Source organism: Solanum dulcamara, chromosome 5 (assembly GCF_947179165.1).
Source record: "Solanum dulcamara chromosome 5, daSolDulc1.2, whole genome shotgun sequence".
Lineage (NCBI taxonomy): Eukaryota > Viridiplantae > Streptophyta > Magnoliopsida > Solanales > Solanaceae > Solanum > Solanum dulcamara.
Genome location: NC_077241.1, coordinates 76,791,689 through 76,814,479, shown reverse-complemented (window position 1 = coordinate 76,814,479; position 22,791 = coordinate 76,791,689). Strand labels below are relative to the sequence as shown.

General features: G+C 35.8%; 1 protein-coding gene across 1 annotated transcript; it reads left to right on the top strand.

Moving 5' to 3' along the window:
• Positions 1 to 888: 888 nt before the first annotated feature.
• Positions 889 to 22,470, top strand: LOC129889970 (DNA-directed RNA polymerase IV subunit 1). Its single transcript, XM_055965456.1, has 20 exons — positions 889 to 1,147; positions 6,492 to 6,575; positions 7,177 to 7,270; positions 8,296 to 8,416; positions 8,522 to 8,643; positions 10,094 to 10,129; positions 10,208 to 10,432; positions 12,357 to 12,494; positions 12,597 to 12,692; positions 12,784 to 14,688; positions 15,602 to 15,771; positions 15,868 to 15,934; positions 16,003 to 16,121; positions 16,340 to 16,485; positions 17,434 to 17,693; positions 18,264 to 18,437; positions 18,633 to 18,770; positions 21,001 to 21,257; positions 21,672 to 21,783; positions 21,961 to 22,470. Exons 3-20 carry the CDS (start codon positions 7,184 to 7,186, stop codon positions 22,123 to 22,125), a joined length of 4,338 nt encoding a protein of 1,445 aa, XP_055821431.1. The 5' UTR covers positions 889 to 1,147; positions 6,492 to 6,575; positions 7,177 to 7,183; the 3' UTR covers positions 22,126 to 22,470.
• Positions 22,471 to 22,791: the final 321 nt, after the last annotated feature.

The following is a 22,791-nucleotide window of genomic DNA, read 5'->3' as shown; positions in this document are numbered from 1 at the left end:
TAAGCGATAATATAGGTCATTATATAAGATCATAGTAACTCTACCATTAATTTTTATTTAGATAGCAATAAAATAAATTTCTAATAAAATAAAAATTATTTTTTCTTAATATTTTTGAATTGAAGTAGGATAATAGGATAATTATTTGCTAATAATAAAATTATTATTAGAAAAAATTTATGTTTAAAAATAAAAAAATATATATTTATTTGAAAAATGACTTTTTAACCCATTATGTTTCGATTAAACAATTGACTTCAGGGGAATTTCCAAACCATATTACTAATTAATAGCATTTTTATTAAATTTTATATAATTTAAGAGCAATTTTTAAAAATCTTTTTCTACTCTTAAAATTTTATGTTTATTAATATGAGCAACACAGGCAAAACATGTACTTTAAAACTAGTATAAATGTATAATAAATATGACAACTAGATAAAAACAAATAGAGTAATTACTTTATTATTACTATTATTAAAGGAATACCTTTTTCTTAAATATTATATATAGAGAAAGTCAAAAAAATCTCAATAACTTAATTGATAAACTATTAAAATTTTTATTTTATTAATGTGAATAGATTCCCATTAGTCCCTCCCTTATTTTCTTTTTCACACTCTTAATTGTATCTAAATTTTTACTTATGTGAGTAAATTCATGTAATCCCCTTCCTATCTCTAATTTAAAATTGTAAAAACAAACTAGTGAGAAAAGAGTGTCATATAAATAAGTGTGGGCCCACACTTTTTCTTGGAGAAATTAAAAAAAAAGGTTAAAATAGTAATTAAGAACAAAACCAGGGTTTAATAAACTGACAGAATCCAACCCCAGCTGCGACGCCACTTTGGTTTTGGCTTTTTCTGTCAAGAAATTCGACGGTTTCACAACCCACCATATTCTCGAATGCTGAGTCCGTGCGCTTATAACAATATACCCTCAATTCTCTCATTATTTACGATTTTGTCCGGAATTTTGTGTTTATAGCTATTCCTTTTACTTCTTGAACCTTTCTGCTTTTAGCTAACTCTGTTGATTAAAGTCCATCAGCTTTTCCCAGAAACAAGACAGTAGTCTCTTCACTTCTCCTACCACCCACCCCACCCCACCCCACCCCCAAGAGAACAGCTGCTCAGCCTTGGCAAAGGTAAGTGTTAAAGCTTTGATCTTTTTGGTAAAAATCAAATTTTTGGAATGTTTTGATTAATGGGGTTGTTCATTCTTGATTCTTGGACTTCAATGTGGGATGATCATTGATTCTGTTTGGTTTTCTTGATGTAAAGATTACATTTTTATCCCTTCTTGAGCTATGTGTGTGTGTGTGTGTGTTTCTTGTTGTGTTGCATGTCTTTGTGTTCTTGATGATGAGGAATGGGGTAGGGCAATGTGGATTACAAGTTCTGTTTGATTTTTTCTTTGTTTGGATTAATGGGTGTTTGGTGCTTGAAATGGTTTGTTTATACAGGGGAGGGTTTTAAAATCAATGGGGTTTTAGACTTTTGTCCCTTTCTTTTTTTGGTAAAAGAAAAGAACTTTGGGTTATCTTGCTAGGTCCCCCCCCCCCCCCCCCCCCCCTTTTTTTTTGGGTGTGAATTGGTCCTCTTTGCTTTTACACTTGTGAATGTTATTGGATAATTTGCTTTTTTATGATGAAGCATCATAAATGATTGCAAGTTTGAATATATATCATTTGTTGGATGATGGTTTTTTCAATAAAAAGTTTCACAATTAAGCTGTATGCAGCATACAGTTTCCCGTCTTTGTTTAGTTGCATCTATGAGTTCATTTCTGTTATTTGATTAGTAGAAGATTGTTTTTCACTACTAAAGATGTGGTGCAGCGAATGGGTTGCTCCTTCCTTGACCAGAAGTCTCAATTTTGAGTCCTGGGTTGTAAAAAACCTTGGTAGGGAGTGCTTCTCCCAAATGGGCCCTACGCGCACGAATCTGCATTAGTCGGTCTCCGGTGTGATACCGGAAACTGGATGGGAAACCAAAAAAGGAAAAAAGAAAGATTGTTTTTTGGTGGATTGCTGCAGAGTCTTGATGAATTTTAGGTTTGAATGCTCTATTTTTAAGGAAAAAGGAGAGGCTCCCTGCTTATTTGAGAACATTGGGGTTAAGCCTCACCTTGCAGATAAATGGTGTTGTTTGAATCAGTTTCATTACCTGATTTCTTACTAGGGTAGAGGTTAGATTGTTATTTTTCTCATGCCAAGAGATTACTTTTTTTTGGTTGTTGTTGATTTGGCATGATTTTAATGTAAGAAAGCTGATTTTTTTAATCAACAACAACAACAACATACCCAGTGTAATTCCACAAGTGGCATCTGTGGAGGTAAGATATACGCACACCTTAACTCTACCTTTGCAGGGTAGAGGGACTGCTTTTGATAGACCCTCGGCTCAAAACAAATGTAACTGACACAGAAAAGTAAGAAAGAAAAATAGACAACAAAACAGTAATGTACAAACAAGTGTGACAACATATATTATACACATTGGAGAAAACAAAACTACTTGATTTGCAAGATTGGGAACTAGAGGAGATCTTTGAATATGGGTGAGCGACCTAACTATTTTGTCATGTCTTGATCCTCACTTCTTTTTCGGATGCCTTATCACTCCATTAAAAAGTTGATTTCTTAGACAGACGGTCACTCAACTGAAAATAATTATCTCAAATATCACTTTTCTTTGTTTTGTAACAGAAAAGTTAATTGAAGTGCTTGTGATTTTTATGTTACATGACAAAGAAAAGTGACTTTATGATATAATTACTATTAGTTGAGTGACCGTCTGATAAATTTACTCCTCCCTTACCGATTGCCTTCACTCCTAATGCAACAGAAGCAAATAGTGAAAAAAATTAAGATATATGTTTGTCTTCCCTGCTTTTTGTCGTTTCTATTTCTGACTTCAATTGTAATTACTTCCTTACCATTAATTTAGAAAGGAGGAGAGGCACATGTTCTTTTGTATTTTGGGCATTAAATGGGCAATGCCAAGTTCTACCTTGATGCTAAGCAGTTGGAAGAGTATTGGACAAAGGGGAGGTGATGAGAAATGGTGGCAGATTAACTTGCTGCCTGTATTTGGTGGGCTATATGGAAAGAGAGGAATTCAAGATTTTTTGAAGATACTAGCAGTTCTATCCGGAAAATTTGGATGAATTATCTTACTTTATTCTTTTTTCGGTGTAAAGAGAATATGTTGGGGGGGGGGGGGGGGGGAGGTGAATAGGGGACCTGGTAGATCTATTAGGCAATGTATAAGATTATAGGCTTATGGACAGGGCTGTTTATACTCTTTTGGGATTTGTAAAGTTCTTATCTTAGCATCTTTTCTGGTGTCAAGTTTTTCTGTAATACAATTATTACCTCACTCAAAAAACGAAAAGAAAGGAGGAGTGGGGGATTTTCTTGGCCATTGATGAAGAAGCATTAATATTTTACTAGTCGCTGCAACCTTTTCCTCTTTTTTTGGAAGGAAGTGAACACGCCTTTTGAGAAGGAAGAGACCTATGGCAACATCCACAATTAAAGACGTGGCTTTTTATTTTTTTTCCTTTTTAGTAGAGTGCACAATTTGGTAAGAATGAGATAAATGGAGAAAAAATATAAGTAGGAATACCGACTATAGGAGGTTCCAGTTCACTCCTTTGTGTCCCTGCTTTATATTAATAGATACATATAGATATAGATGTTTTGTTGGATGCTCACATTTTTCAATTTTCAGAACACAAATAAGAGCCCGTTTGGATTGGCTTTAAGTTGGTCAAAACCAACTTAAAGCCCCTTTTTAGCTTTTGGACGTGTTTGTCTAATGCTGACTTTAAGCCATAAAGTTCTTAAAGTCAGTAAAAAATGAAAAGTTAGGATTCCTAACTTTTTTTTCCAAAGTGCTTAAAGTCATTTTCTTTGACCATGGAAATTACTTTTATATCCCTTATATTTTAACTAAATTCCCAAACTACCTTTTTTTATTCTTTTAATCCTAAAATTCACATCATAAGCACTTTTATCCAAACACTCAACTGCTTATTTATAAAAATAACTTTCAGCACTTCAAAGTTCTAAAAGCACTTCATACATAAAAGTTACTTTTTTTAAGCCCATCCAAACGGGCTCTAAGTGTCATGTAAATTGTGATCTAGATGCTAGTGGATATAAACTGGCAGAGAGGAGAACCTTATCAAGCGAGCTAAATCAAAAGTGTGATTAGGATGACTATTCTTATATTGCATTTATCTCCAACTTGGACCTAGATTAATCAATTCTACAGGAATCAGAAAGCTCGGAAGGTGATTATGTTATTCTTCAATGTGTATTACTATTTGTTGATGCCCTTGACTTGTATCTTGTGATTTGATTTTCTTACAATCCTGCGCTGGTTACCTTTTTTTTTGAGTCGAGGGTCTATCTAAAATAACCCTCTACCCCACAAAGGTAGGGTAAGGTCTACGTACATCTTATCCTACCACTGGGTGTGTTGTGGTTGTTGGTCAATGAAGTAGGTCGAGAACCATGATGTCTCAGTTTTGAATCCCAGCTCAGGCAAAAGCCAAAAATAGCCTTGAGAGGTAGGAGAATTAGTCAAGGTGTGCACAAGCCGGCACCACAGTTGTAAAATATATGCCTTTTGGTAAAGTATAAAGAGTAGATGTTTACAAAACTTAATACTATTGGCCTGATGGGAATAGCTAGAAAGCTAAAAAATTGTCACTCTTTGGAACATTTGGATTCTCCAAAGCTGTAGCGGCGGCGTCCTACTTTCTATTATACTTATGACAGTACCTTCTTGTAAAATATCTTACCTTATCAAAAAAATTCTAGAATTCGTTATTAGACTGCTCCCTTTTTCCAAATGTTTTGTGGAAGTTCAAAGAGAAGCTCCTATGCAATTCAGATTTCATAAGTTTCTGTCCTAAAATAAGTGTTCCTGCATCTTTAAGGACAAATGCAACTTTGTTTTCCTCTTTCTTCCTGCGTTCTCATTTTGCTCAAGCGCCGCTTCTCCTCTAAGATTAAAGGAGCAACTCGTACATTTGATCCACTTGCAGTGATAATGGTAGGTCTAAGGGTTGCCAGTTTATCCAACGCCGTTACACAAAAAGTTTAACCTATGTGAAATTAAGACATTGAAAATTTCTGTTAGTTAGACAAGGCCTACATGCTATGCATCTTTATGTTTTGTGTGTTTTAGCGGAATAGAAGAGTTTGTTGCATCATCAAAATGTGTTAGTTAAAAATGCTAATTGATGTGTGTTCTTAGGTTGTGAAAGTGATGGAAGATATGATTGTTTATTCACTTATCCATGTACTGAATAAGATTATATTGGATGCCCTTGCACTCTAAAGCCAAACTATGTTTACGTTATTCCTAGAGCTAATAAAATGACAATTGCAATAATAGCATAAAGATTTTGGTTGGGGGGCTATTGTTCGGTGTCCAAAAGGCAAGTATGGTCTAAAGCTTGGTTGAGAGACACCGCAATAACAATGAAGTTTGGTGAAGGTTGTGTAGATTTTCGAAGAAGATGGGAGAATGAGATAATTTTTTTACTCCATTCTCTTCAATCAATCAACTATGTCTCAATTCCAAATTAGACGGGTCGGCGGGATACATCTTCTATATCCATCTGCTTTAGTTGGACTTATTTCACTCCAATACTAGATAATTTCTTAAAGAATATAGGGGCTCTTAAGACAATTATATCTTAATCTTAACTAATTTGTATCATTTATGTGGATCCTTTGTTTCCGTTATATTTTGTTCTTAGCCAAGTCCACATTGATTCCGAAAGTTTTATAGGTCTTTCAGACTTTACTCCATGAGATTTAAGGTCTACCCACCCTCTTTTTTCACCTTTAGTCTTCATAATGTCGTATGTATCGACCGGTACATTTGGAAATCATGATCAAATAGTCTTGGATGACCTCTCATTTTGGTTTTCTTGTTGTATCCTCTTGTGTGAAGCTTTTTATCTTTGTAGGATATCCATCTTGGCATTCACATTTTTATGAAACTCATCTTTTGGTTATGTAGGGTGTAACATAGTTGGTCTCAACTATTCTGTATAATTTTCCCTTTACTTTGTTAGGTATTGTTGGTAATGTAGCACTCTTATTACATCTTCATCTATTATGCCATGTTCTCTTAATTAATTATCTTATGGAACTGCTTCTACCATCTTGGGTGAAAAAAGATGAGTTTTGCAGCGCATTAGAGATCTTAAGGTCATTTAATTGACCTTAATCTAAAATATTTGCTGATTAGATGTACCACTTTGTGCACCTAAACTAGCAGAAGCATTGTTACCTCCTTTATGTGTTTTTCCTAACGGAAACACTTTTTTAACAATATCATCAAATCACCAAAAAAAATGGAAGTTGGCTCTCCTTGTAAAACGTACTCCCCTTAAATGAAAGAAATTACTCAGTTTTAGCATCTGGTATTTGAAAATGATTGTTGGAGATCTTTGCATGACAGGCTGGCAAGTTTACATCCAGGTTTTGGTTTTGAGTTAGACTGTCCACGGTCCAAGCCCAGACTTGGCTAGTAAGGCTTGCGGAGGTATAGTTCTTCTATGCTCCATTTCGATGCAAGTGATTGATTTCCATATATTGCTATTTTGCATGCGTCTCATATTAACATCTAAAGTTGTTACAGGGCATAGTTAATGGATTTCAAATCCCTCACTTTGTGTTGTCATCTATGGAACTAACTATTCTAGATAAAAAAAATAAAATATCAATTCAAAATCTTTGATATGCTAATTGTCCATGGTTACTTCAGGAGTTTCAAATTTTCAAATCAAATTACTTGGGAACACTGACAAATAACTCATCCCAAGTATGGCTAGTTCTTTTATTTTATAGATGTTTTTGTTCAGTTCTAAATATTAAATAGACCATTTATTTTATAAAAAAATGTCACTAGGGTTCTGGGTTTATTTAACCTAGCGAGACATAATAGCTATGTGGGCTTTTGATCATATATATGTTTGTAAAACATTTTTTCTTAAACAAAGCTTAGTTCACTTGTCATACTGCATAGGGATGGCTTTAATTCGAAGGCATTACTGAAATATTTTCTCATTGTTACATGAATTATGTTTACTTTTATTCTGTTTTTGCTTTGTAGTGTACTCTTGAACCACTTTGTTATTTTCCAGAGTTTAGATGGGGCATGATCTGAATATTGAGCAGCAAGTGCCAGAAGGTATTCTGAGAGGCATAAATTTCAGTATCTTATCAGAGACTGATGCAGTAAGTATATGCCAAACTTTTGGTGTAATTTAAATTATTAAGTGTGTCTGCTTTGTTCTCTTTGTTTCTTGAAATGGATCTACTCCCACCGGTCAACATAGCTAGTCTCAATTTTCTTTTTGGTCTGTCCAAAAATGGTGTCCAACAACAACAATAACATACCCAGTGAAATCTCACTAAGTGAGGTCTGGGGAGGATAGAGTGTACGCAGACTTTACCATGAGGTTACCTTGTGGAGATAGAGAGACTGTTTCCGAAAGACGCTCTACTCAAGTGCATCAAACCCAAGAAGAAGAAAACAATGAAAAAACATAACTTTTAAATAAGAAAACAGTGTACAATTGACAAAAGAAACAACAATAGCAGCAAAATAGTGTGGTAATCAAAGTACAATAAACAACATATGACGAACTACAAGTGTAAAACAAGCCTAAACCCTCACAAGGCAAGACAACATTCTAGCCCTACTAACCTTCTACCCTAATACGCGACCTCCACTTCTTTCTATCTAGTTTAAGGTCCTCGGTAATATGAAGCTGCGCCATGTCCTGTCTAATCACCTCTCCCCAATATTTTTTCGGCTTACCTCTGCCTCTCCGCGTACCGACTAAGTGGGCGTCTGCGCACCTCCTCACTTGAGTGTCTGCGCACCTCCTCTTCACATGCCCAAACCATCTTTGTCGTACTTCCCTCATCTTGTTTGCCATAGAGGCCACACCCACCATTTCAGTCTGTCCTAAAATGGTGTCCATTTTTCTTAAATAAAGGTCTCTTTTTCTCTACTAATAATTGCATTACTGTATTCAAATATACATTTGTTCCTAGAAATCTCAAACCCATCAGAAGTAATCTAAAAAACAAATTTTGAACCCACCTTTCTTTAAATTAGTCAATTCTTAATAGGCTATATCAAGTCGAACTAAGGCTTGTAAAATTTTAGACAGATTAAGTTGCTAATTGTAGTCCTGTCAAATTTTATTATCAAATGAAGCTGGTTCACATTTCTGCATTTCTTGCTTTTCTAGGCCAAATTGTCAGCTAAGGTAATTGGAGTAGTTAATGAAGTAACAGATCCGGCGTTGGGGTTTCCAAATCCAATCTTTCAGTGTTCAACATGTGGTGCAAACGATGGGAAAAAATGTGAAGGTATGAGAGAAGAAGCTGATGATTTGATAATAGCTGATGCATTACTGTTTGGACATCTTCACGGGAAGTAATCATTTTAACTTTATTCTTTTACATCCTTTCCAGGTCATTTTGGTTTAATAAACTTCCCATATACAATTCTGAATCCGTATTTCGTATCGGAGGTTGCTCAGATCCTGAAGAAAATATGCCCAGGATGTAAATCTGTGCGTCGTGATAAGGTCAAGGTCAGGTACTACATACTCAGTACTGAAACTTGATACGATATCAATAGTACGAACTTTAGCTGCACCGTTTATTTTTCCTGTAACATATGTGGTCAGCTATTTATGACAAGATCATCTTAGTAAATTCTTCAGGTGAAGCAGATATATGGAAGTAATTCCTTTTTCTAGTTAAGTTACTAACAGTTGTTTAGTGTTGCTTTAGTAAATGCACTTGCTCCAAGTTCCTGCTCCACCATTTAAGTTTTAGCTGATGTAATTTGGGTTCTGATAGTAAGGTTTACGGAGACAAAACGTATTGGCATATGTGTTGTGGTGAGATAGGATTCTATGCTGATATCCTGGACCACAGCGCACTACACATAGACTATATGGTATTTCTTGCGAAGTTGTATTTACAGCTGTGAGCATTTTCACTTTCCAAAAATGATGTCAGTTTTCTGTTCGTCTTGGTGGAATCAATCACCACAAATTGATTGAAATCAGGTTTGCCAGGGGGAAATAGCAGCTTGTATTTCATTATCAAAAAATAAACAGCAGTTTGTTTACTGGTTTGATTGAAGCATTTTGCCTTTTTCAGACCTCCATCTTCTTATGAGTATGGTTGAAGCATTTTGCCTCTTCAGACTTCCTTCTCTTATCGTCTATACATTTGCAGATAGAAGTGTTCATGTCCAGCTGGTTTAAGAAACTAGAAGCTATTATCATTTATCTGTTGCATATAGGATGTGTTTTTCATGATGTAAATATTTTCTTAGAAAATGCTTTCTAAGAAAATAAGTGTTTTTTTTAAACTTATTTTCTTATGTTCGGTATGCAAGCCAAAAAATATTATTCTATAATCTAGACAAATATTATGGGAGGTGAAGGTTGAGGTTGGGGGTGTAAGGTGGTGGGGATGGGGGCTACGGTGGTGGGTGGGATTGAAAATGAGGTGTGTTGGAAGGTGGGGAGGATACTATCAATGTGAAATGTCACTTGTGTAACTTGTTTGAAATACTTCCTTTGGGGAAGTCATTTTCTCATTTTTAAGGAACTTATTTTCCTAGAAAAAATGTTCTGCAAAAATTTTGACCAACCGAACATGAGAAAATCAGCGTAAAACTGTTTCTGGAAAATGTTTTCCTCTGTACCGAACACACCCATAATCTCTTGGCAAAAAGGTGCCCTGTAATATTGTCTGGAAGTAGTTTAGAAGACTCGGATCTAAGTGAATGGAGAGAAAACAGATATGGGCTCATTTTTCAATATGACATTTAGGCGTCTGTCTTTCTGGTTGAGAACTTCACCTTATGTTTATTCTTGCTATTCTAATAGGCATTAAATATGTGCTATTTATATTTTAAAAAATCCATGTTGTTATAGGTTGTTGGTACAGTACATGTGACATCGATAATGCTGCTGTTGTTCTACTTGCTCCCAGGGTGATAATTCTTTTCTTTGCCTTTTCCAGGGTGCTGATAGGACATCTGCTTGCAAATACTGTGATGTGAGTCTTATTGGTTGTAAGTTATAATATTCGTTCCCTTGTTTTTAATTTCTTGACCTCTATCTATCCAATAAGCAGGGAATTTTTAGAGGTTATCCGCCAACAAAATTTAAAGTATCTCCTAAAGACATGTTTGGGAGGACTGCCATTATCGCAGAAGTGAATGAGAATTTGTTAAAGAAGCTTCAGCAAACTACTGGAGGAAGTTTGGCTTCTGACTATTGGGATTTCATCCCATATGATGCACAACAAGAAGCAAGTGTAAATTCGTCAAATTACAAAAGAGTTTTATCACATGCTCAGGTAGCGATATTTCTTATCAGTTTCAGCTGGTTTCTTGCACTCTCCTGTCTGGTCAAAATTTCACCTTGTTTTCATCTTTTGAGATAACTTTTTTGGGGAAGTAAAACTCTATTTGTTGTTTTCTTCTGTTGATGATATATCTTATCTCCTACTGATTAGATACAACTCAGAAGAATAGCCCTTCATTTTTTGGGAAGTAAAACTCTATTTGTTGTTTTCTTCTGTTGATGATATATCTTATCTCCTACTGATTAGATACAACTCAGAAGAATAGCCCTTGCATTGATTATTAAGAAATTGTATATTGATGAAGACCTTCTTTGGATAGCATATATCTTTTGCCGTTTATGTAGTAAAATCAGAAGCTTTCTTCTGTTTCTTGTTTGCAAGTCTCATTGGAAGGTGAGATGAGAAATATAGACTGGATACTTCTAAGTTTAGCTGAATAAATTGCAGTATGTATATTTAACTTTGATTAAGGTGTTATTTTGGTCTTCAACATTTTTTTGGATAACCGTGGTGTCCGGTTCAGCTTGTGCCTACCTCGACTGATTCCATAGGTTACTAGGCACCTTCCACTAGCAACAAATACCAGGTAATTCTGTCCACCAAGGCTTAGAACAGATGTGAAGAAATCACCTAGTGTTTTATCTCTGCTGGAATTTGAACATGACCGCTAGGCCACACCGCTGACCGCGAGGCCACACCTTTGGGTGCTTCAGCCCACTTCATTGACCGCTAGGCCACGCTGTTGGGTGCTTCAGCATGTTTATTTTAAAAGGCAGAACACCTTAATAGGCACCAGTATTTGTACCAGATTTTAAAGCCGTCTCCTTTTCCCATATTTCCCATGTAAGTGCCTCCTCTATTGACGGACTTAATATAACTAAACGTCTCTGACCATTGGCTTATGTGGAGGCTGAGTAACTGATATGGCTATAGTGCGTGCTAATCATGTTGATACAACTTTTTGGATTAGAAAATAGTAAAATGAAAAAGAAATAATTATAAATCAAAAGGAAAGATAAAATGTACATCAAAAAAAGAAGAAAAATGAACCCCCTTTCTGTCACTCACTCCCCCTCCCCCTTTTCCTTTTTCTTTTTTTTGGATGAAGTGATTTCATTAAATTTCATTGGCTCTCTGAGCATGACTTAACAGCCTCCTTTTGCTTTTGGTTAGCTCTCAATGCTTATAGAGCCTTTTGTCTTTGGAGCAATCATCTTTGCATTAAAGGCATCAAGTAGATGCAAATAGTACAAATGATGGTGAAAGCAAAAGTGATTTTGTTAGCTCCATTACAGTGAGCCCTATACTAAAGATAAGAGCTAACGAAGTTCAAAAAATTGGCTGGGGAGTTTACAGGGGACAGATTTCTCCAGCTATATAAAAATATAAGACACTTAGCCTCGAGACTGTGATTAGGAGTTGCTAAAAAAGTCAGCCTGGTGTACTAAGTATCCGGCATTCACACAGGTTCCGGGGAATGGCCGCACCCCTAAGGAGTGTGATGTAGGCCCTACCCTGAAGCATGAGTGGTTGATTCCACGGCTTGAACTCGTGACTAATGGGTCATAATGGAGACAACTTTACTGTTGGTCCAAGGCTCCTCGTCGCTATTAGGAGTTTCTATTCTATAAAAAAATTCAAAGCAATTGAACAATACAGATGGTTAGAGTTGTTCATTAATAGCCATTTTTTCAAGTAGAGGTGTTTAAATGGAAAAAAAATTAGAGTTGGAGGGCCAGCTTTAAAATCTGGTGCAAGTATATGTGTCAATTTTTATATCAAGCCTTTTTAATAATGTCCAAGCTTTATTGGGGAACAGTGAACTAGCTTATCTCTGTGTTTTCACTAGTGATTTATGTTTTTGCTGTCTTTGCTTCTGATCTTTGGTGCATCTGATTAACTTTCTGACATTTAGGTATATAGCATTCTGAAAGATATTGATCCAGGGTTTCTTGAAGGACTTCTCAGAAGGAAGAACTCAATCTTCCTTAAAAACTGCCTTTTGACTCCTAATAGTCATCGTGTCACAGAATTTGGGCAGCACATGATATTTGTAAGTGAGAAAAATGTGTCTTTCCTTTGATGGTAGCATTGATATCCATTTTTGGCTCTCAGCTTTCTAATACCTGGTCATGTGCTGGTTTTAATGTCCCAGGATGAAAGTAATAGGCTTTACAGAAAGTTGATAGACTTTAGAGGGACAGCAAATGACTTGAGCATGTGTGTTTTAGATAGAATTAAAGTTTCCAAGGTAAGAAATGCAACCACGTTTCTTCTTTCCCTTTCTTTGTTAGCTTTTCGTAGAACTATGTTACATTTGAATTGAGCCTTTACTATTGCAGATACGTGCAGATAGATCTGTAATCAATGATCCTAATGCCCCTCCTACTGGTTTGAAGTATGTGAAAGAATTGGTTCTGGCAAAACGCACTAATCATGCTTTCCGCATGGTTGTAGTTGGTGATCCTAACATAGAGCTAGGTGAAATTGGTATTCCATGTCATGTTGCTGAGAATCTCCACATGGCAGAATCTGTAAGCTTACGGAATTGGGAAAGGATGACTGATCTCTGTGATCTTATGATTCTTCAGAGAGGAGGGATTCTTGTCCGTAGAAATGGTGACTTAGTTCGTATTAGTGTAATGGACCGGTTGCAGAGAGGGGATATTATACATAGACCTCTTATTGATGGAGATGTTGTGTTGATAAATCGACCTCCGTCTATTCATCAACACTCACTAATTGCTCTGTCTGTTAGGATTCTTCCAATAAATTCTGTTCTTTCTATCAATCCCCTTGTCTGTTCTCCATTCCGTGGGGATTTTGATGGTGATTGCCTTCATGGTTATATTCCCCAATCAATCGATTCTAGGATTGAGCTTAGTGAGCTTGTTGCTCTGAATCAGCAGTTGCTTGACGGACAGAATGGTCAAAATCTTCTTTCATTAAGTCATGATAGCTTGACTGCTGCTCATTTAATTTTGGAATCTGGAGTTTTCTTGGACCGCTTCCAGATGCAGCAGCTACAAATGTTTTGTCCCCGTCAAGGGGTGATGACGGCTATCGTAAGAGCACCATCAGGAAACATGTGTTATTGGACTGGTAAACAGTTATTCAGCTTGCTTTTGCCATCAGACTTTGAATATGTTTTTCCATCAAATGGTGTCTGTATTAGTGAGGGGGAAATTGTGACATCTTCTGGTGGGTCTTCTTGGCTGCGTGATGCCAGTGATAATCTTTTTTATAGTCTTGTTAAACACCATGGAGGTGACACTCTTGACCTCCTTTATGCTGCACAAACAGTTCTTTGTGAGTGGTTATCAATAAGGGGCCTTAGTGTTTCATTGTCCGATCTTTACATATCTTCTGATTCATATTCCCGCGAAAATATGATTGATGAAGTCTTTTCTGGTTTGCAAGAAGCAGAACGGTTATCTTATATCCAATTGCTGATGATAAAGTATAATAAGGATTTCCTTTCTGGAAGCATAGAAGAAAGCAAGAATTCCATGGGTTTTGATTTGGAGTTTATGTCCATCATGCAGCAGAAATCAGCTTCCCTGAGTCAAGCTTCTGCTAGTGCTTTCAAGAAAGTTTTCCGGGATATCCAGAATTTGGTATATAATTATGCAAGCAATGACAATTCATTTCTGGCTATGTTAAAAGCTGGGAGTAAGGGCAATCTGCTAAAACTGGTCCAACACAGCATGTGTCTTGGTTTGCAGCAGTCTTTGGTTCCAGTATCATTTAGAATGCCCCGTCAACTTTCTTGTGATGCATGGAACAATCATAAATCACATCTTGTTATTGAGAAACCGCATAAAGTTCCTGAATGTCCTGGTTCTTACATCCCGTGTGCTGTGGTTAAAAATTCATTTCTTGCGGGTTTGAATCCTCTAGAGTGTTTTGTGCATTCATTAACCACCCGTGATAGCTCTTTTAGTGGACATGCTGATGTTTCTGGAACTTTGAACCGCAAGCTTATGTTTTTCATGCGTGATCTGTACATTGAATATGATGGAACAGTGAGAAATGCTTATGGGAATCAAATTGTGCAGTTCTCTTACTACGAAGCAGAGCAAATTGCTTCTACTAAGGGCACTGGTGAAGCCCTAGAAAGTCATAACCATGCAATTGGTGGTCATCCTGTTGGTTCATTGGCAGCCTGTGCCATTTCAGAAGCTGCATACAGTGCTTTGGATCAACCTGTCAGTGCACTTGAGTCATCACCTTTACTAAACCTGAAGGTTATCTCTCTATTTCTGCTGATTTATACTTTTGGGTCGTTATACTATCTTGTGTTGGCTAAATCATTATTCTTAAGGATGTCTTCTTGGAATCTATGATCTACTAATTTATCTGTCAAATACTCTTGTAGAAAGATGCATATCCAAGTAACAATATCTTTTGGTGTCACATGCTAAAAACACATTGATTTAGGGTTTTGACAAGTGTTTAAAATTCATTTATAGTAGTTGCACCAATATTTAGAAAATGGTTCTACTAGCATCCTAAAGTCTTTTTAATAAAAGGGGACTTCTAAAGTTTGCCTAAATACTACCTTATTTAATTGACATTGGAGTAGATATCTCTTCAAAACAGCAATAGAAATACTAGTACCTTAAGACATTGGACTGTTAAAATGCTCCTGAAACTCTCTTTTGTACTTTAATAGTACCTGCTTGGTACTATTTATCAATAAAATACCTTACCTATATTAAGCAAAGGTCTCTTCAAAACAGAGTGAAATAGTAAACCGGGAGAAAAAAAGAGAGACTGAATTTTAACAGCAACTTCCATGGTTACATGAAGCTCTGTAGTGACTTCATATAGCTGACTCCAACTTGTTTGGGTGTTGTTGTTCTATTGACTTCCAAAGCTTCCATGTAGACTTCTGTTTCTTTCTTCATTGGGGTTCAAGGATTGGTTTTTGGATTCCCATGTAATTGCATCTTCTCTCAACATGCACGCACTATTGCAATGGTAAAGCATCGTGTATGCCCTTCATGCTGACTTTTTAAACACTTGTTGCAAGATTGTATGCTCTGTAATAATGTGATGTTGTGCTGGTTTCTGGTAGTCCATACTATGCCCTTTAAGTTATTTTTGTTGCTGAAATGCCTTGTAAAATTTTTCGGTATTTGGATGTGACTTGTACAGAAAATATTGGAATCTGGAGGAGGGAGTCGTAGTGGCGAGAAAACTGCATCAATGTTTCTTTCAAAAAGACTTGGCCGATGGGCTCATGGTTTTGAATATGGAGCTTTAGAGGTCAAGGGTCATCTGGAAAGGCTTCTTCTTTCAGAAGTTGTTTCTACAGTAATGATATGGTACACTCTCTTCTTGCATTTTCGTACTTATGCTATCCAGTTTTATTGCTATCATTTTCATTATTTCTCATCTGACTAGAGATTTCTATATTGTAGCTTCTCCCCCGAAACACGTAAAAGCACTCACAATTGTCCCTGGGTCTGTCATTTTCATATAGATAAGGTAATGCAGTGAGACATTCATTTCTTATTATTTTAATGGTTTGTTCTCTTAGATTTCTGTTCTCTTAGGAAATAGTTAAGACGAGAAGGCTGAAGTTGAGATCAGTTTTAGATGCTCTTAATATGAGATATAGAGCCGCAACAAAGAAAGCTGGGAATGATCTTCCAAATCTGCATATAACACGCAAGTAAGATACTCCGCTTTGTGTTTTGTTTCTTATTTGTTAATGGATGCATGGAAATGGGAATCAGAATATGAGGAAAGTAAATTCAGTTATTCTGTCCCAGCTTTTAATGTTATGAAATCGAATCATTCTGAATCCTCCACTACCTTATTGCACTTCTACTGTCTCTTGGTGACTGTTTGAGTTCTTGTATTCCTTTAATAACTCTTGTAAATGTGCAGGGATTGTTCAGTTGCTGAAGCCCGAAAAGAGAAGTCCGAAATTTGCATCACTGTTTCTATGGTTGAGACCTCAAAAGATCCTTCTTCACTTCTGGATACTCTTCGTGATGTGGTGATTCCATTCCTTCTTGAGACGGTGATAAAAGGTTTAGATCTTTTTTCTACTTTGTGAATTACTACTTAGCAAGCTGATGTCCTTGAGCTATGTTCTTATTTATTAGTTATCTTTTTTTGTGAAAGCAGTTTCATTTGTGCTGTTATTAGCAAACAACATGGAATCTGTTCCTGGCTTGTAGTGAAGGAGTTTCACTTGTACTGGTTATGAAGGGTTGTCTATTCATAGAACTGGATTTCCTTTTCTGTCAGTATCCATTCCAGCTGATGACTATTGAATCCATTGCGATTATGACTGCAGGACCAGATCTCAGAATCTTGTAGTGATTTTTAACTAAAATTTGGTTTAAATGTTTATATTGTTTAATGTTGGTTTAGAAGTCATTAAGTTTATTTGCTATTTACCTATGCATTGCTCCTTACAAATTAGTTTGATTTACTTGATGTTGCTATAAAGGAGAAGTAAGGTAATAAAAGAGAAACAGCCTTTTTCTTGCACGAGTTTACAAGAAAGGGAAAAGGAAGCTGCTTGATACGGCCAGTATCAGGATTAAATTATAGGTTAAATTTATAATATCTGATGATGTTTGATGAATGAAGATAGAGGTTTTAAAAGAACTTAATTGAGCTTTTGCGAAGCTGAAGTTACAGATAAGTTCTGGCATCTTGGACATTGAGTTGTCTAAAGTCATTTCTATTGGTTATATCCTGATCTTCATGAAGAAGAGTGCATTTGCATGTGAATTGTCACACTTTTGTGGCCTCATTAGATTATTAAAGTGATTGAATTCTTTCAACCAAAGATTGCAAAAGATTAATAAATAGCATCTATCACACATGACATTTCAAAGTGACTTTAAATTTGGACATTTGTTCTATCACTGAAAAGTTGTGGCACGATGTCTTCTTGTTGGATAGCTTTTGTTATTCTGTGGAGCTGCTATTCTGCTATCATATGATTTGATGTTTCATTTTTTTAGGTTTCTCCGCATTTAAAAAAGTTGATATCTTATGGAAAGAGTTGCCAAGTCCTTCAAAATCTTCCAGAGGCTCTACCGGGGAACTGTATTTGCAGGTCTTCATGTCAGAAAGCTGTGACAGAATCAAATTCTGGAATGCGCTTGTGGATAGTTGCCTCCAGATAAGGGATTTGATTGATTGGGAACGCAGTTATCCTGATGATGTCCATGATCTGACTGTAGCCTATGGAGTTGATGTAGCATGGGAGTACTTTCTATGTGTAAGTCCTGGTTGTGAGAAGATTACTTTTTTTTTAGTCATAATTTTCAACAGCCGTTTCATTTCTTTGTTGATATAATGCGACCACATTGTCCTTCCAGACCGGCAGTCATAGTATTTCTCCTGTAGTTTCTTGTCCTTCGATTTTGTTACTATCTTCTGTCTTTTGTACTTTGATTATCGCAATATTTTGTTGTAGTTAATGTTCCTTTTTTTTCCAGAATGCTTCCTCATACTTCCTATAGTATTTTTCCATGATTTCTTCGCTTCAGTTATTTCTTTTTCGATTAGCTTTGATATGCTTTTCCTTGAGCCGAGGGTCTATCGGAAAAAGCCTCTCTGCATCCAAATGTATGGGTAAGGTCTGTGTACACACTACCCTCCCCAAACCCCACTTGTGGGATTACTCTGGGTATGTTGTTGTATAATGCGGCCACATTGTTGTTATACCCAGATGTTTAACATTATTCCACTTACCATTCCTTTCATTCTATACATCTAGAATAAAATGGTACAATTCTTCTTCATAAAAGAAAAGGTACAATTCTGACTATGTTGAGTTGAAGTGCAGAAACTACATTCAGCTGTCTCTGAAACTGGCAAGAAAATCCTTCCCGAACACTTGGTACTTGCAGCAGATAGTCTCACAGCTACAGGAGAATTTGTTCCCTTGAGTGCCAAAGGGCTGACGCTGCAAAGAAAGGCTGCTGGTGTTGTTTCACCATTTATGCAAGCGTGCTTTTCGGTAATGTGATCCACATTTTACCCTTGTTGGCTGAAAGGAAAGAACTTGGATATAATTTTAAGTCTCACCACTTTTCTTACACCTTTTCCCTTTTTCAACTATTTAACTTCTAACATTACAAGTGATGATAATTAATATGTTAAGGAGATGTATCTCCAAGTTTTGAAACTTCGATGGATGTTGAATCCTATGCAGAATCCAGGGGACTCATTTGTTAGGGCTGCCAAGATGGGATTAAGTGACGATCTTCAAGGGAGTCTTGAATCATTGGCATGGGGAAAGACTCCTTCCATAGGGACTGGTTCTTCATTTGACATTATCTTCTCTGGAAAGGTATCAATGGGAAAATTTCCTGGACACTCAATATTGTAGTATTAATTACTGTTAATACCAGTGATATTATGTTTAGTAAAACTACCTTATTTTAATTCCTAAAATCACCTAAATAGTGTGAACACCGAATTTCTTTGTGAATTAAATTCCTATTTTTATGCATAGTTATACGAGATGTGCATTTTCCTTTTTTTTGCTACTCACACGTAAGATAGTATCTTTTTGAATTTAATCCATATTTTTATGCATTGTTATATGAATATGCAATTTCATATATGTGTATATATGAAAATTCAGTTCTCATACAAGTATACTACTAAATACATTACAATGAGATCTAATACATTAAACATACCATAAAAAGTTAGCACGTGACAAAATTAAATGCTCATACAAATTTAGTACGGAATACAATAAATAAATTCCAATACATTAAACATACGAAAAGGATACATTAAGATGACATATATTTAGTAAATGTATATTAATACAGTCAGAAAAATTAATACATAGAATTTGTATTCCATTATATAAAAATTGTATATAATGACTATATTTGAAGAGGGTAATTTTTACATTTTTATTGTTAAAATACATAAATATTTGTATGAAAATTCAGTTCTCATACGAATATACTACTGAATACATTACAGTGAGAACATTAAACTGTTTTCATGTGGGAAAGTTAAATGCTCATACAAATTTAGTACTAAATACAATAAATAAATTTCAATACATTGAACATGCACAAAGGATACATTTAGATGACATATATAGTAAATGTATATAAATACAATAGTAAAAGCTAGTACATGAAAAATTGTATCTCATTATATAAAAACGGTATCAATATAATGGATATACTAGAAAAAGATATTCTTTTTTATATTTTTATTGTTAACATACATACATATTTGTATGAAAAATCAGTTCTCATACAAATTTACTACTGAATACATTACAATGAAATCTAATACATTAAACATACAAAAAAAAACGTTTACATGTGGGAAAGTTAAATGCTCATACAAATATACTATTATATATATTGTAGTGAAATATAATACATTAAACATACAAAAATATATGTTTACACGTGGAAAAGTTAAATGCACATACAAAAAGGATACATTAAGGTGACATGCATATAGTAAATGTATATAAATACAATCGTAAAAGTTAATACATAAGAAGCTAGATCTAATTTACCTACAGGAGATCATTTAACCAATTTTTTTATGACAAGAGAAACACGCAGTCGCTACCTTTTGGGTGCGCATAGGGTAAACCCCCCGTTCCTATGCAATAGCTCGCAAAGAGCATCACTTGTATTATTGATCAACCTAGTAAACAACTCTTTTGCTTTGGCAATTTTTGGAGGATTTGATTCTTGCCTCCGTTTGTGGTTTTAATATCTTTTGCACCTCCTTGTTCCATGCCAATGATATTCTAGTTGATACCTTTCCAAAGAAAAAAATACGATAATGTAATTCTTGTCTATTATTGTCAGACGCTGTTAACATCTGATTTTGTCTTTTTAAAAATGTTACCTTGTAAACCCTTCGGGGTGGCCCAGTGGTTTGGGCTTGAAACTTCCATGTTGGAGATCTCAAGTTCGAAACCCCTTGCAGCGAAAGCAAGGGATTTGTCTTCTGGGTCGAGCTCGTCACACTAGGCTTGCCTAGTGCGAGTTACCTCTCGTGTGTGGTTTGCGAGCTATTGCATAGGAGCGGAGGTTTTACCCTGTGCGCACCCAAAGGGTAGCGGTTACGGGATTTCCTTGTCATTAAAAAAAATGTTACCTTGTAAATAATAGTAAAAGCACACCAGCTTATTGGGCATAATTATGACATGCTATTCTACCTAAAGTTTATATTACCTAATAAGTGAAGTAAACTTGCTCCATTTATTTTATACACTTCATGTATCTTCGAAGATAATGTGGCTTATCCTGTGAGCTGTTGTGTATAATTTTCGTTTCTTAATGTGAATGGATTTGTTCCAGTGTTGTCATTTATCATCCTTGATATGGCATCGTTTGTGTTTGTTCTATGGCAACATAATTTTATCCCATTAGACTTTATTCCCTCTATTTCTTCCCCTGTTCCGACCCCTTGCTTTTTTACTTTAATCCCCTATTCGTACATATTATGGATTCAATAGACCAAGTTAAGTGATGTGATAAAACAATTTAAGACTTTGGCTCACATATCTGGACCTTTTTAATCAGGGATATGAGCCTGCTGAACCGAAAGATGTGTATGCTCTGCTGGGCAACTTTGTTACATCGGATAAGCCAACGGTGAAGGTCACTCTTGATGAAGACAATGAAATGGATGGAAAGTCTCTTGCTCGGCGTCTTTATAAGCTTGATGATCTCAATAAGAAGAGTTGTAAAAGCCAGTGGTTAATTGCAAATCTGAGAAGTTTCCTTTCATTCAACGACATAAAAAAGCTCTCTCAGTCATTGAAACAAATGTTGTCCAAGTAAGAAAGTGCTTCTCTAGTGCAATTCCTAATTTATTCCTTTTTACAAAATAATGACTTCGATTTTCTATTTCATTGATACAGTTTATTTCTATTAAATTGTTGTTTTTTGGAGTTCATTTACTTTTTCTTGTGTTCCTTTGAAATAAGTTTCGAGGTTATGAGAATGTTAATGACTCTGATTAGTCTATGTTAATCTGAATTAGTTGGGTTGGAGAATATATCTGAGGAACATCTAGTTACTTTAGAATCTAACTGTAGATACTAACCGATCATGAAAGAAGAACATGAAGTCAAAGTGGTTGAAGAAGAAGAAATTATAGAAACCGACATGAGCACACGACAATTATTGCTGACAATTGAAGTACCCATTAGTTCTCACTCACTAACTTATAATTGTTAAAAATGGTGCAGATATGCTATTGATCGTGAATTGAGTGAAGCAGACAAGTCCATAGTAATGATGGCATTACAATTTCATCCCCGGAGGAGTGAGAAGATTGGAAAAGGAGCACAGGAAATTAAGGTGATCTAGATGATAGTGTTCTTGATTATTGAGAAATACTAACTAAAGTCGTGATATGAATGCTGATGTCTAGAAAGATTGGTTTATAGCATATTTGGTTTAAATCTCGCCATGTTCAATCAATACCTTCTTCATTTTCTGCTATATTTACTAATGGCCTTTTCCCTTTTATCACAGATTGGTTACCACAAAGAGTATGAAGATTCCCGCTGCTTTATGTTGGTGCGTTCAGATGGAACAGTTGAAGACTTCTCTTATCGCAAGTGTATGCAACATGCTCTGGAACTGATTGCTCCTCAAAAGGCAAAAACCTCTAAATGGTTGAATGGAGCATCAGCATAAGTTGCTGTTTTAATTCACTTGGTTACGGGTATGGTATGCGTAATAAATTTGGTGCGTGTTAAGTATCTGGCACAAATACGTGCAATTTTTGAACACCTGTTAGACACGGGTAGGTCAAGACAATTGACGTTACTCATGTAACATAGTTTGTACCATGTCCGTAAACCAATTTAGTATACCCCGTTATCTTATGCTTCTTTTTGCTGCTCCCACTAAGGTTTGTTTGCCTTTCATAGAGTCTAAGGCAAAGGGAAATTAGTGGGAGTAGCAACGAAAAGCTCTGAGGGGATTATGCATTTCTTGTTGTATTAGTAGAATGTTTCATCAATGAAAACAAATTTCAGACTTGCAGTAGCTAGGCCCTCTCTTTTCTTAGCCTAATTTTCTCCTAGTGACCTAAACCGCACGGGTTTGAGCAATGGTAAATTGTCTCAGTGTGACTGATAGATCATGGGTTTGAGCCGTGGAAGTAGCTATTAGTGCTTGCATTAAGGTAGGTTGTTTACATCACACCCCTTTGAAGTGAGACCCTTCCTTGGACCCCGTTAATGTGGGATTCCTTGTGCATCGAGTTGCCCTATTTTGATGGTAGTTCACCCGTCATCACTGCTCCATCCACTTTCACTCCTAAACACTACTGCTATCCACTGTTATTAACCACCACTA